General features: G+C 42.1%; 1 protein-coding gene across 3 annotated transcripts in view; it reads right to left on the bottom strand.

Annotated features, from left to right (window-relative positions):
* Positions 1–14,631, bottom strand: part of LOC105564350 (atrial natriuretic peptide receptor 1-like) — a 107,894-nt gene that overhangs the window by 70,543 nt on the left and 22,720 nt on the right. For 2 of the 3 annotated variants that reach the window (XM_012016661.1, XM_012016662.1), the window contains one exon: positions 320–715. The exons of the other annotated variant lie outside the window; for it this stretch is intronic. In XM_012016661.1, coding sequence (XP_011872051.1) covers positions 320–715 — 396 coding nt within the window. The remainder of the gene's footprint in view (positions 1–319; positions 716–14,631) is intronic. 3 annotated transcript variants of the gene reach the window in all.

Here is a 14,631-nt window from a genome sequence, read left to right as displayed (position 1 = left end):
TGTATGCACATTTTAATCATTTACACGTGTAAGAGGAGTTTCCATTTTTGTAAATAAAATATACGTTATGAACCTTTTTGACCAGTTCAAAATAGATTAGTTTGTCATAACTTGTCACGCGTGCGTACCTGGAATAAGCAATACATAATAATAAACTTTTTCACTTTTGCGAGCAAAAATACGTTATAAATGTGGGATTTCCGATACTTTTTCGTTCGCATTTCATACCGTTCGTCTGCCGAGTCAGAAGACTCCCGCGATTAGGAGCGCGACTGAATAAGTGAGAAAAACGACCATATAGTGAATCGGGCGGACTTACTCCGTGCGGATTTCGAGACGTAGAGGAGCAAGTTCTTGTAATTCTCGGCGGTGGCCGTCATCTCGTTGAAGCTCTTCACAATCGGCGTGAGATTGAACGCCGCGTACACGGCGCTCAGCGTGAAATGGCACTCGGAATGGCCCTTACTGCTGGCTATCTCGTGATCGTGAAACAGCAGCCCGCAGACTTTCCATTTCATTTGCCACAGGATATGTTTGAGCGCCACGCTCATCGACATGTGGGAGCCCATCATCCTGGTTAACGTCGGATAACTCCTGGCCTTGTGACGAAACGCGTCCGCCTGCGCGCCAGTCGTGAGCACGGGTATCTTCCATACACCCGCGTACCTGGCCACGGGCGCGATCACGTATTCGCATACGGGACCCAGAAAGGCATCTGTTGCGATCCGGGAGAAGATTCGTCAAATTGATTTATCGTATTTTGCGCCGGTTATCGCTGGAGTTAGTCGCGGACCCCCACGGAAAAATATACATTTTATTATATATAAAGAAAAGTAGAAAGGATACATTCATTTTACTGCGAAATTATAAAAATATAATTTAAATATTGTTCATACATGTCACATACATTTTTAGTATATTTTTGACATATATAATATTATATACGATTTTTTAAATAGAATTTTTATATACCAAATGTATGAAATGTATTACCACATATTTTCACCTACTTTTTGAAATATTATTTACAATATATATTTTTCCGTGGGAGGAGGGAGGCCCATTACGAGTGCGAAACATCAGGAAAAGGTCGATATCTCATCCAGAACTGAGTTTACCACGAAATTCAATCTTTCATGACTACTTAGCGCGCTAAGTGCCTTCCACAAATTAACGATTTATCGCCTTCTGTCAGAGAAGAAACGCTCTTTAAAAGTTAATCAGTGGATTAGCACTGAAAACAGTGAATGGTCACTGATTTGCAGTTATAAGTATACAAGGAGAGAATTTTCTCTTAAAATTTACCCTAAAAATCATGTAATCGCGGGACAACATAGCATATTGAAGACCTTTAGAAGAGTTTTGAAATATTACCATACATTCTACTAGTAAAATGTATACTGAGTATAATTCCCAGTGAAATGTACGGCAAAATTTTAAAAAACTCATAAGATTCTTCGAAATGTCATATTGTCTCACGATTACATGATTTTCAAGATAAATTTTAAGAAAAAAATTCTCTCCGTGTACCACCGCGATTTTCAGTGAAAATCAGTAACTGTAAATCAGTGACTATTCACTGTTTTCAGTGATAATCTACTGATTGGCTTCTAGAAAGCACCTCACCCAAAAAGTTACCAAAAAAATACGAAAAATTCAGTGTTTCGACTGAGAGACAAATAGCTGCGATAATCTTAAAAATCCAGGTCTGTGGTTTATTTTTACGTGGCACACATGAATCTGCTATCTGTCTGTACCTTGTATAGTTTTAAATACGTGGAATCGAGTCCTTTTGCGTCACAGCAGTGATAGAAAACAAGGTAGAGCCACGTGCGCGAAATAGATAACACGAATCTGAATTTATGAATTCGAATATTGGCGCTTCGCGTTATAATCCTATCAGTGCAGCCTATGTGATCCGATACGCCGATAACAAGTATATTGTTTATCGAAGAGACTTCGGTTGCAAGATGCACATTCATACGCGGTTGATTAACGTATCGATTCGTGGGCGCAATTAAATTAAGCCGGTACATTTCGTGCTCGCTCGCGTGGCCTACTCGCGAAGGGTGCACTTAGATTAGACCGCAACTGATTACGGAAATGTCGATGTAACGTCCTCCGCGCTTTTAACGATTATTAATATCGAATGTCTTTATCGTAGCCGATACGTGACAGATGTACGAGATGTTCCCGGCGCGGAATAAACCCCCGAAAAAATATTTGTTATTGCGTCAGCCGCAATGCACACGTGGAGCTGACGATTCTCCGCTGAGACTCGTCCGCTGCGTGTGTACGCATTTGTACGATATATTTTCCGAATGCGCGTGCAATTAAAATCTTGCCGACCGAAACGACGTCACGATTGGCGAAGGGAAAACTCAGCGACGTGCAACGTGAACACGAGGATAATAGAACGGCCGGCTAATTAAATAGATTGTTACTTTCCCGCTGTGCAAGAAACGCTTATTGTTCACGGGATTTCGAACTAAAATTCCATTATTTTCTACACAATGCTCTCTGCAATTAGCAAGAGACATTCGCTTCGTACGGAACAACGCGCGGACGCGTTGAAATAGAGACAGGGAAGACTTTTTTTAAATGATCACGAAGGTTGCCCCACAGACTTCTGTATACTAGACTGCTAGCTTCGAGCCGAGGGGTAAACCGCTGATGGCATTGTGGTGTACAGACTTGCGGCATTACTGGGCATTACTAGGCATTACTAAGCATTTTTGGGCATTGGCTTGGGCATTAGGCTTTGCTGGAGCATTATAAAGATAAAATAAGATAATACAAGATAAATAAGAGATAAAATAAGATAATAAGATAAAGTAATGCCCACTGGGCATTAGTGTACAAGATTTTGGTCAGCAGTTTTCCCCTCGCTTCGAGCTAAAAAGCGAAGCAAGAGCACCGCCATATTTTGTTAGGTAAATAAAGTAGTATGTGTTATTGTCGGGATGTCTGATTATTTTTATGTTATTTGGAAATGTTTAAAGTATGAACGGCGTGAGAGTGGGACTAATGTACATATTTACTACATATTTACTAATGTACATTGTTCAAGATCCTTAAAAAAGTTTTTAAAATATACTTAAAATACAAATTCGAAACATATATTCCAAAGGCGAAAGAAATTACGATTCCAGCCTATTGTAAGAGGTTTTGTCCATTCAAACAGAGCTTTGGTCTCACTGTGCGACGTGCACATACAACTTTATCTACCTAACAAGATATGCAGGTGGTCTTGCTTCACTTTTTAGCTCGAAGCTAGGAGTCTAGTAGTATATAGAAGTCTGTGGTTCGCTCTTATTTACGAAATAAATGCCATGAGACAATGTTAGAATAACGAGTCGGTGCGTTTCGCCCATGGACGTAGCATAAATGGACCCGCCATGCACTCTGCGAACTGGTGAAGCCAGCAGAACTGAGTGAGACAGAGAAGGTGCTTCGCTATGTCGAAGCGTAATGTTCTTCGGCGCGTCTTTGACATATGGACAATTTTGACAGATGGAACATTGTCGTTTTTAGAGTTTTAGAGAAAAAAGAACGTTTCCGTTTGTCGGTTCTGCTGGCTTCACCAGTTCACAGAGCGCATGGCGGGTCCATTTACGCTACGTCCATGGTTTCGCTCGCCGTTGAAATTAAAGCGTATCAGCTTTTACAAGCAATAGGCTTCAAACTGCGCTCGCTTCATTTACACGAACACGCTAAGCCGCGCGACCTGAAACGCCCGCGAAATCCTCGATTCTCGATGCCCGCGCGTTTACCCGCAAGCAATGCGCCTCCATGGAGCCGCGGTTCTAATTAGCAATCACGGGTGATATTGCGTCGATATCCAATTCCGCATAAAGGCAAACATTACCATGGAATAATCGGCCCGAACGACACGACAGTCCGCGTTTAAAACGCATTAATTCGCAGTGACGGCTACCGAATCCCCGCGGTGCGTCCAATTTGGGGCTTTCAATCTTCATCGATCGACGCTACGTAATATGATAATAACTGCGTCAGGTTACCTAGCGTCATTGTGGCTGCAAATTCCAGCGTAAAGCGGTTACGTCCGATTAACGCCGCATGCATCCCCAATGTCGCTGCGGCCCTGCATGCGGTCGCTTTTATCCGGCGAAACTGCCAAAGTTGCCCGAGTTCATGGCAACTGCACGCTACGAAGATTCCCGTGGGAATCTTATAAGCCCCATCGTGTCGTCAACGGATCGTGCATCAAGTCCCTTTTTTAATATCCCGCTTTTAGTAATCTCTCGCGTAATTTTAATTCGCTTTCTTACACAATTTTTTTCCACAATTAATTTCAATTTATTATCTCAACTCTAATTGGATTTTACCTAATTTAATTAAAGGCTTAATTTGAAAAGATTTAATTAAAGGCTTAATTGAAGAGCATTAACGTAAATATGAAATTACGATGGTTAATGCCGGAATCTTCCGTGAATTAAATTTCAAAATTCGATGTTACGACAAAATTACTCGAAAAATTCGCGACGATCGACCGCTCGCCGTTGATTGTTAGAACCAAATCGACTTGTTGCATACTATGTAAATCGGGGATTATACTTTCTGTATCTCTTGTGTCAACACGTTGATAATGTAAGAAATTATAATAGTACACAAAAATGAAATGTATTTCTGTGTTAATCGTCGTTCAATATAGAACGCACTTTTTAGAAGCACGTCCCGTTGAAACTTTCCTTTCGTCGGATGAATAAAAACTCGTCCCGCGCGAGGCTCTAACTAAAATGTGAGAGCGTGAAAACGTGACTCGTAAATTCGGCCGAAAATTAAGCCGCGGATGACGAAGTACATTCCCGACGGTGATGAGTTATTGCAGTCGCATTCCATATCCCGGTATACCGCAATATTTCGCGAGTAGAGATTATATACAGGTGCATAGTTTCGCACAAATAGACGAAGATCCCGTGGATTTCATGACGCAAACACGTGCTCGATACAGCTTGTGCTGCGAGCGAAAAGAGAATTCCACGGGTATGATTTATTTATGCCGATTTGAAGAGGGGGGCAAATCATGAATAATTCTAAATCGATCTTTAAAAACGCGCTGTTCGCGGCAACGGATTAAGCGTAACGAGATACGAAGCAGTAATGATAGAAATATTTACGTGACACGTAAAAGCGTATGTATGACACAATATCGCATATGTGTTCGTGCCAGATTAATTTAGTGTATGCAATATGAAGGTATCAATGCTTTTAGCAGCCGCGAAAAAGTTCGATGGAATAATATGACTTTATTGGGATTGGGGATTTTCGCGAACTCTCATTTCTCAGGATAAAAGAGATATGACTCATAGTACTCGACTAAGATATTCCAAGCTCCGCATAGACCGTCGATTCTATTATAGGCAGACTTATTTCCTCTCGCGCAGGCTTTTTCTCGGACCCCGCTCTTCAGACTCGTCGTAAGGAGCAACAAGTGTTATGTTATACGAGGGTTATCTGAGGGTTATCTACAGGGTTATCTCTATTCCCTAAGCACACGTAGATACGTAGACGCGCGAACCATCCACAGATAACCGAAGACCGTTTCATCTACGGAAGCTGACTCTTTCGGGGTAAAAGCTATTCTTGTCACGTGCTGCTGACTTGGAGCGGAAACCCAATTTCATTATTACTTGCTGGACGTCTACGTGATTATTGTCGAGTGTGAGATAATGTCGGATCATCACGTAATTACCGCCGGCTACTACATTGCGGTCGCAGAGTTATTAAATATCCTTCCGCGACTCCGGCGTAATATAAAAATGTAGCTGCATGAAGATTTCTCTGATATTTCTACGATTCTGGATTAACGCGCTGACAAATCAATCGCTTTATTGTTTACGTACCACATATTTCAACAGAATTGAATTTCATTTCACTTGTAACATCTGTATGTCATTGTTTCATCGTAGCTAGATAGAGAAATACCGCATATATACGTTTTGCCAGTTGGTTACACTTCTATAGTTGATTCTATCGTGTACATATTGTATATAGAAAATCGATATCTCAGGACGTTATATAAGAACTTAATTTTTACGTAGGAAACGCGTGAAGAGAGAAAAAGAAACTTTATTCCTAAAACACTTGTTCTCCACTTTTCAAACGAAAATGAAGAAACTTTGAGAATTATTGCCGCGATTCGGTTATCTCGAATTAAATCTCGTGACTAACGAAGGAATATATCCGCGATTTCAGTTAATAATTACATACGCGACAGTATCTATTTCAGGATGAATTCACAATCGTTTCTTGCAATCTATACTGCGATAAATAGGCATTACGAAAGCTCACTTCTATTATGAAGATACCCGCAATTAAGGATAAAACTGAAGATCACTGACTTATCATTTTATATCATAACAATTGCGAAGATAACAAGATAGTCGAATTTTACGTCGTACTAATATATAAGCAGGACCGAAAAGTATTTGCAATTCATGGATCAAGAAAGTTTCCTTATCTCGCTATTTTTAAGTATAATAGAAACAACAAATATCGTACTAATAATATCCTATAGAATTTATATGCACCTTGAGAAAAGTGCGGTAAACTAAGGAAATAACAAGCAGCTCGCACTTTTTCAGGAGAAAACGGTCGAAGAGATGAAATGCGAGGTTCTTGCGGTGAATAGTAAGCGGAGAGGACGAGCAATGAGACTGCGTCTCATTAAAAACTAAACTGCGTCTCCCACGGTTGCCTCGTTTCAATTCGCGATGTTTCTTCGCCCCTCGATGAGCTCGGTGGCAAGAAAAATACATCTGCGATGCGGCACGCCATTCAAATATTATACACGGTCTTCCGCAATTGCGGTACGATAAGATCACAGATGTGTTTGCCTTCAGAATCGGGATGAAAAGTTATACGTTAGATTTTTGCGATATTCTGTTTTCTTTCACAACACACTTTTTGCACCGCCACTCCCGAGTTAAAGTTTCAGGCGAGATAAAGCGAGATATGGAACCGCGTGTATCCGAAATCGCATTCGAAACGAAATTAGCATGACAGTTCTTTTCGCAATCTTATGTAACGCGGGAAACTTCGGGAGGCGTGGAAGGAAGTTTCGATGCGCCTGGTTAGAGTCTTGACATTTGAATGGGCTAGAAAACAGAATTTCTCCAATTCTTCGCGTCCAGGTGTTCGCATTCGACCTCCAAACTACAAACTGATCCACTCATTTCGCGAATACTAGGGAAAAATTGCAGTTCTGCTTAAAACAACAGAAACTGTGCGGTCCGATTGTTTTATTATTTGATCCTGTTTCGGGAAGGGGGAGGGAGAGAGAGAGAGAGAGAGAATATTTCACAAATTTTAGTAACGAAAGACTCGAAAAGAAATGCAAATGTTTCGAGGGAAAGAGAATATATGTATATTAGTAAGCCACCCAATGTTCGCACTTATCACCTGTCTTTTATAATCATTTCATCGGGCAAAAGTGCAGAGAGTGGCTTGTAAAAATGCTTTTACATCTTTATTGACTTTTCATATCCGATGGAAATGAGTGTACATAAAACGTAGATGAACGTTCGCCGGGGAGAAGGATAATAGACACTTACATAACACAAGATATTCTGTAATGCGTCTAGTACTCTCGATCAAGACTAAAGTGTACAATAACACCATATTTTCGAGGTACATTCAAAACAGAGTATCACGTATCTTCCGAAGCAATAAAAATATTTTCCCTCCTATACACGCTTCACATAGATGGACGCAAACAGGGAAGCAAAATCTCGCCTCGATCAACGCGGGTCCGCGCCCGTGAGCAAAGTAAACTCGTCGACTTTAAGACCTCGCGAAAACAGCGGTCGTTATTTTTGCATAATAACGTGTATAAAATGTCCCCAAGTGTATATATTATTCGTATTAAAAAAATATGTTAAGTGTCCTCGCTTCTTGAAATGACGCGGATCTCCGGAGCGTATGTAACTTTTCATGAATGCAGTCAAACTTGATATTGCGCGTGTGGAGTCGAGCACATAATGTAACGCACTCGATTCGAAACGTCGTTATTTCAATGATATCTTGGCATCGCATAAAAGATTTGTGGGAATGATATGTAATATTACCGCTCAATGTTACCTGGGTACAATTTTATTTTTAATTCGGAAAAGATAAAACGGATATGTTTAATGCGAGACCAACGTTGTTTCAATGATAGCGTTTGAAATTAAAAAATGCCCGGAAAACATTGAAAGTATACCCGAGTGTATAAATAAAATAAAACAGCCAAGCTCTTACGGCAACGTTACTTTCGATACGACTTAACCACATTCGAGATAAATATGTTTCCGAGCTTGCAGAGCAACCAAAATAATAATAAACAGAGTAATGTACTTTAGTTAAGCGCAAAATATGAATGTTTCGCATATCACGGTTCCACGAAATTCATGCGAGGATGCCGATCTCGAATAACAACGAAAATGTAGAACATGGCTCGTCGAGAAAAATTTCCGGTACAAAAGAATCCTCGAGTGCGCTTGTCATATGCACCGCGACGTCAAGATTATTACTTGCGTAACGCAGAAATAAAATAGACGTATCTCGGCTACGAAACACACGCATGCATACGTGCGTATGCATAGTCGGATATTTTTTTTATTCAATCACGATTCAATTGCTTGCTTTAAACTCATCTACTTTCATCGATGCGACCTACATACGTATACTCGAACTTGCATTATGGAGGAGAAACCGCTCATCTTTAAATTCAATGAAAAATGAGATGTACTTTACAAATAGAAAATAAGTGCATTCAACATAAAATGGAAAAACTCCTCCCGTGAATTATTATCGCTGCCATTTTTGTTCGATTTGTCAGCTGTAAAAATATTTATATCCTCCCTTTTTTTCCCCCGCGCTTGCCCTCACAAATTATACCGACGAGTACCGCACGCGACTATAATATAATACATCTATACTTAGTAAAACTTTATCTTTCATCGTCAAAATTTGAAAAATTGATTAATTACTCAAATAATTTTTAATACTATTAATATAAGATTTTATATTCAAAGACATAAGTATAAGCGTTTCGTGTAATAGCGGTCTAGTATACATTATATAACGGTAGACGATTAAGAAGAAAAGGTTATCAGTTTTATTAATCGAATTGTTTACGAGTCATGCTCGTGTTTAAAATTCGTGTATTGGGCCGGAGCTCGCTGTAAAAAGTAGGCCGCCCCTGAGGCTTTTCTGAGACTGCGTACATCATCAGGTGGACATCCATCCGAAGCGTCGGGAACGCTAATGACTTCCGCCTGTTTCGATTAGATCGGATTTATTACTGCGTGTCGCATAAACAGTAGTGCATCGCGACTGCAGACGCAACAAACGCCTGGAATAACTTGGAATGAAATGACACGAATTCACCTACCGTGTAGCAAAAATTATTTTCAGCGACGCAGTAAATTACATTCGGGACACATTGATAAACCCAGGGGAATTTATCGCAGCGTAAAATTTTTGCTACGGTTAAAGAGAAAAAGTTATTCGTGCAATCTCGTGAGAGGAGCGCGGAAACCGTGAGTAATGGTTTAGCAGAGTCGATCTTAACGATTAACTCGTCAATTAATTATTGTCACGTTCAAAATATAAAATTTCCTGCTTTAAACTGCAGGAGAATAGAAAATACATTTTCAGTCATCAGTAAACAGAATCCATGAGTCAGGAATCGCATGTATTTGCGAGAGGTCAAGCAACAACAGTTCTATCGTAGAGAAAATCCATTTATTCGATATTAAGACGATATTAGAAACGGAAATTTGTGGAGATGGTAAGCTTTCGCTCAGTCGAATAAATCCTGAACATTTCCGGGGTATACATATATATAGATATAGATATATGTACATATTTTCCCTCGCGTAAAACGAGAGGTAATGCAGAAGCAATAAAATATCGCGATTCAACAATGACGAACGATCGGTCGGAAATTGGTGGACCGGTCAAAAACGATCTAAAACGCGCGTGAATATCGATGTATATTCAAGTAGCGCTGGTAACCGGAGTCATACATTTTCCGTGCCATGCGCGCGCGTTTAACGCCTCGCCGCGTAAAAACGACGGCCGGATACACGCGACTGTAGATACAAATCGGAGTCAGTCCGCCAGCGGTTCAAAAATAAGGCAAACGGAGTTGTTATAATAAATCATCGCGTACGTGTACCGGGAATGTCTGCGGGAGCACGTTCGACGACAGAGAGAAGCGCGTCTGCATGGAATAAAACGCCAAGGAAGTAATTTCATCGGGAAAATGCATACGCGTCGTCGCCCATTGAGTTTGCCTATTAAACCGTTCCTACTTCATCCTTTTTTTTCCCCTTCCCTCTTGTTCCGCTTTTACCTCGACCCACTTACCACCGTGCCGATTGAAATCGCTCGTTTTTTTCCCATTTAAACCGGCAATCGCGTTGATTAAAAGAGGAAGTACACGAGATAACCCTTACGTGGGACAATCCCGACAGTTGGTCCCCCTGTTGCGAGAGTTCCACGGGCTGAGATAAAAAGCGATCAAAGTACTGAAACTCGTAATCCGATAGCTATGTAATACAGTTTCGAATTAACTCACATTAACAGGCGCCGTTTGTGTCAATACGAATTTTATGAAAGTTTCTGAGAGCACGTTTCGCGTCGCCCCGACGTGGACCCTTGCCTACCCGGAGAGAATTTTCTCTTAAAATTTCTCCTGAAAATTATGTAATCGTGGAACAACAAGACATTTCGAAGAATTTTATGCGAGTTTTCTGAAACTTTACCATACACTTTACTAATAAAATGTATAAAATTCCAAAGGGTAGTGAAGGCTCCCAGAAAGAAAGTACGTAGTAAGGGGAAAGTGCCAATGTGAGCCATAAAATGAACGGAACTCGGTTCTCGCAATATGAAAGTCAAAATTTCTCTTTAATAAGAAACAAACGTTTCGACCCTGATGTCATATGGTGCGTTAATTTCCGAAGATTTTGCCTTATGCTTAATTCGGTTTAAAGGAGGCAATTGATTATAATTGTTTGACCAATCCGTATTACCCCGAGTTTTTCTATGATCTTATTGCAGTTTCACTGAAGAAGACCCGAAGAAGGGTCGAAACGTTTGTTTCTTATTAAAGAGAAATTTTGACTTTTATATTGCGAGAACCGAGTTCCGTTCGTTTTGTGGCTCACATTGGCACTTTTTCCCCTTACTACGTACTTACTAGTAAAATGTATGGTAAATTTCAAAAAACTCTCACAACGTTCTTGAAAATGCCATACTGTCCCACGATTACACGATTCTCAGGGAAAATTTTAAGAGAAAATTCTCTCTGTGTACTCTCATTTTCATAGAAATAGGTAAAGATAAAGTTACAAGAAAGTAACAGCAAAATTGAATAAACGCGTCGCGTTTTTATAGACAGTATATTAACCGATAGCTGTCACTGTGATACCGTCAGATCGCGCGGCATGAATATTTATAAAGGGACAATATTCGCATCGGCGGTGGGTCGCGCTAATTCGCGGAAAGAAAAAAACGAGTGTTAAATGCCCGCCCCGATTTATTCAGCGGCAGATTTCTTTCGTCAATTTTACGAGCGCCGCGAAATCTCGTTATTCCCGCGATAATCGGCAATCTCTGCGACCTCCACCGCGGTCCCGTCCATAAGAGCGACAGGCAGGTAAGGGTGGAAAAAGAGGGGTAAAAAAAAAAGAATGCGTTTCCGAGAGCAATTTATGCTGAAGCGCGGCGCCATTTTTGCGGCCGTTACAGTGCGGCGAAGTAAGCTCCGGCGGGCGTCGTAAGAAAGAGAAGATGCACCCTCACCGCACCTCACGTACGACCTTTTATCGCATACTTTATGCAGAACCTATCTGCACACACGTTGCGCTTACCCTTCTCTGTATGCGACGCGGGCGAATTTCCTCTCCCATTCTGTTTCACCGGGGAAACTCGGCGCGCGGATTGCTCCGACGAAGGGGCATCATGAATAATCATCGTGAATTCATCACAGAAACGAACTGCTCGCAGGCTGCGAATGCGGCGATTTGGAACCTGCGAGAAACGTCTGTCTCCTTTGAGCACGCAGCTTCAAATGGAATGTGGGATCGTCGCAAAGCGCATTAACTGCGGAAACCGGTCATTCCCGATGACCGGGGCTGACGTGATCAACAGGTGAATGACTAATTTAGTCTTTTATCGGCATATCGTCGCATTATCGTCGCCGGCGCGGTGCAGATAGCGCGCGTTTTACAGCGCATTCGTGCGGGCCCGATTTGCATTATTTACAACCGCGTGTTTTGCTGCGCGACGTTGTACGAATTCCGCTGTCGTCGCGACTACGCGATTTTATTTCGCGATAACAATAAACGAATTGTGCTACGAACACAATGTACTCCGAATCGACTGGCAATTTCATTCAAGGGAGTCCCACTCAGCTGTTGCAGCTTCCCCATCTTTGAAATGTCGCCGTGAGAAGAAAATAAATTCACACCTGCACGTGCGTTTTTACGACCGAGCTTACGACTCGAACGCGCGACGAAATAAGTAACTACGCAAAATAGAGGTGGGAGGGCTAAAAGATTAAATTCTTCGCAGTTGAAATCGTCCGCGAAGTAGGCAAGTCGGTTCGACGAAATGAACCGTTTTTTCTTCATTAATGGATTGCCGTAATCAACCTCCGTCGTTTCACGCTCCGGGAAATCTGGAGCGCAAAATCGACGAGTTTTATCTTGGTGTCCCGCCGGCTGCTTGTTACTAGCGTAACTGCGCGCATTTTATTTAAACGAACTTGTTCGAGAAAGTAACGCGAGTTCTAAAGGGAAAGTTACAATGCATAATCTATGTATATCAAAGTAAATACTTAGACGGTATTACGGTATTTAATCATATCAGGTCTCAAATTTATTGTTGCACGAAGCGTCGCAAAGAACCGTTACTTTTAATGCTAATGGCAAGAAGTTTTGATAAATTAGAGTCAATATCTCGTTAGGGAAAACTTGCAGAAAGGCCATTTATTCGCCACGGCTATTTTATACATTCACACTTAATTATTCGGATAATTAAATGTTAATTGAAACTAGAGAAGAAACCCATTCGGGATGCCTCGCGTGCTCAATAGCCCACTTCTCGGCTCATTCAACTTGAGCAAAGCGGCGAGAAAAAGGAAAGACAAATGCTCCTCTTCGCGTCTTACGGTTTTCGAAATTTTCAGCGATTTCCGCGAACGCGCAGAAAAACTTATATCCGAGCTGATTTATCCAGATGGATTGATAAAGATGGACTTGTACACCAGTTTAGCTCCCGTCGGTGGATTGAGAGTTAATCCGTTCGAATCTATTCCTCAATAAGATTCGTAATTGAAATCGAGGAAAGAATCGTAGATAACGCCGGTGTAAAATTCAAAATGAATTTTCCGGCCAATTTGATGAATCGATAGGAGGGTCAATTATAAGTAGGTGTCTGCATTGAACTCGTACCGAGGCGCGAAAGAGGCTGGAATCGTATCGGGCTCCCGTAAGTATCGCGCCGACGGAATTAAAGCTGTAATGGACGATGAAATCGAATATCGAAACGGCAGAAAATACACTCTCTTCGTAAACATTCATAATGAATTCTCATTAGCGGGCGGACAGGCTGATTACAGAGCCCTTGCTACTGAAAGCAACGATTCGCGAAGGCGATTCTTCGGACGAAGCCGTTCGCCTTTGAACAATTAAGCGGCAGGGAATTATCTCGCTCTCGCTCGGTACGCCCTTCAACGAGGGAGATCGACGCGGTTTCCCCGCCGATCGCGGGCGCGATTTCACCCATTAACGCGCAAACTCGCCCCGCGTACGGAGTACGGGGGTATTTTTCATCGGCGATCCGCACGCACTCCTGAGAAAGTAAATGATTCGCTTACGAGCGAGGGCGTGAGGTCAATTAATCCGAAGAGAAGAGCGAGCCACGACGGGATTAATTAAGCCGAATTAAAGCGGTATTTAACGGAGTCTGGACGTGCGAGTCGCGGGAGGTGGGAGAGGTCGACGAAAAAAGACGCGGCTTTGGTTGACTGACCGCGGCGAGGGACCGTTTTGTCATCCGTCGTCGTCATCGTCGTCGCTGTTGCTCCCGTCGTGCCGTCGCGGCCGACAGCTCGTTCGGTTTGCAGCTGCAAATTGACGCGGGCTGACGTCATCCCCTCATAAAAATAGGCGCGTTTCTGCCGAGGCGGTTGCACGGCTCTAACTACGGGGCCCAATTAGAAACATACGGCATCGGACCCTCAGAGGAATATCGTCTCTGATTAATTGGTACAATGACGCGAGCTCGAAGACACGATCCTCGGAATCCGCGGCGACGACGAAGCACCGCGAGAGGTCGATGCGCCTTTTCCACGACACGATCACTCCTACGTCTAATTAGCGCGTCATTTAATGCATTCGATCCTCCGCCTGTCGGGTCTATAATAAATAAATTCATAGTGAACATGTCGAGCGATGTCGATTGGATCCTCTCGCAAAAACTGCCAAGGACTCGCTTCGTATGAGGAAAAATTTTACAGGCGAGACTTCTCCCCCCCCCCTTTCTCTCTCTCTCTCTCTCTCTCTCTCTCTCTCTCTCTCTCTCTCTCTCTCTCTCTCTCTCTCTCTCTCTCTC

Source organism: Vollenhovia emeryi, unplaced genomic scaffold, assembly GCF_000949405.1.
Source record: "Vollenhovia emeryi isolate VEMERY1.0 unplaced genomic scaffold, V.emery_V1.0 DF939166.1, whole genome shotgun sequence".
In the NCBI taxonomy this organism is placed as follows: domain Eukaryota; kingdom Metazoa; phylum Arthropoda; class Insecta; order Hymenoptera; family Formicidae; genus Vollenhovia; species Vollenhovia emeryi.
This window is presented reverse-complemented; position numbering and strand designations above follow the sequence as displayed.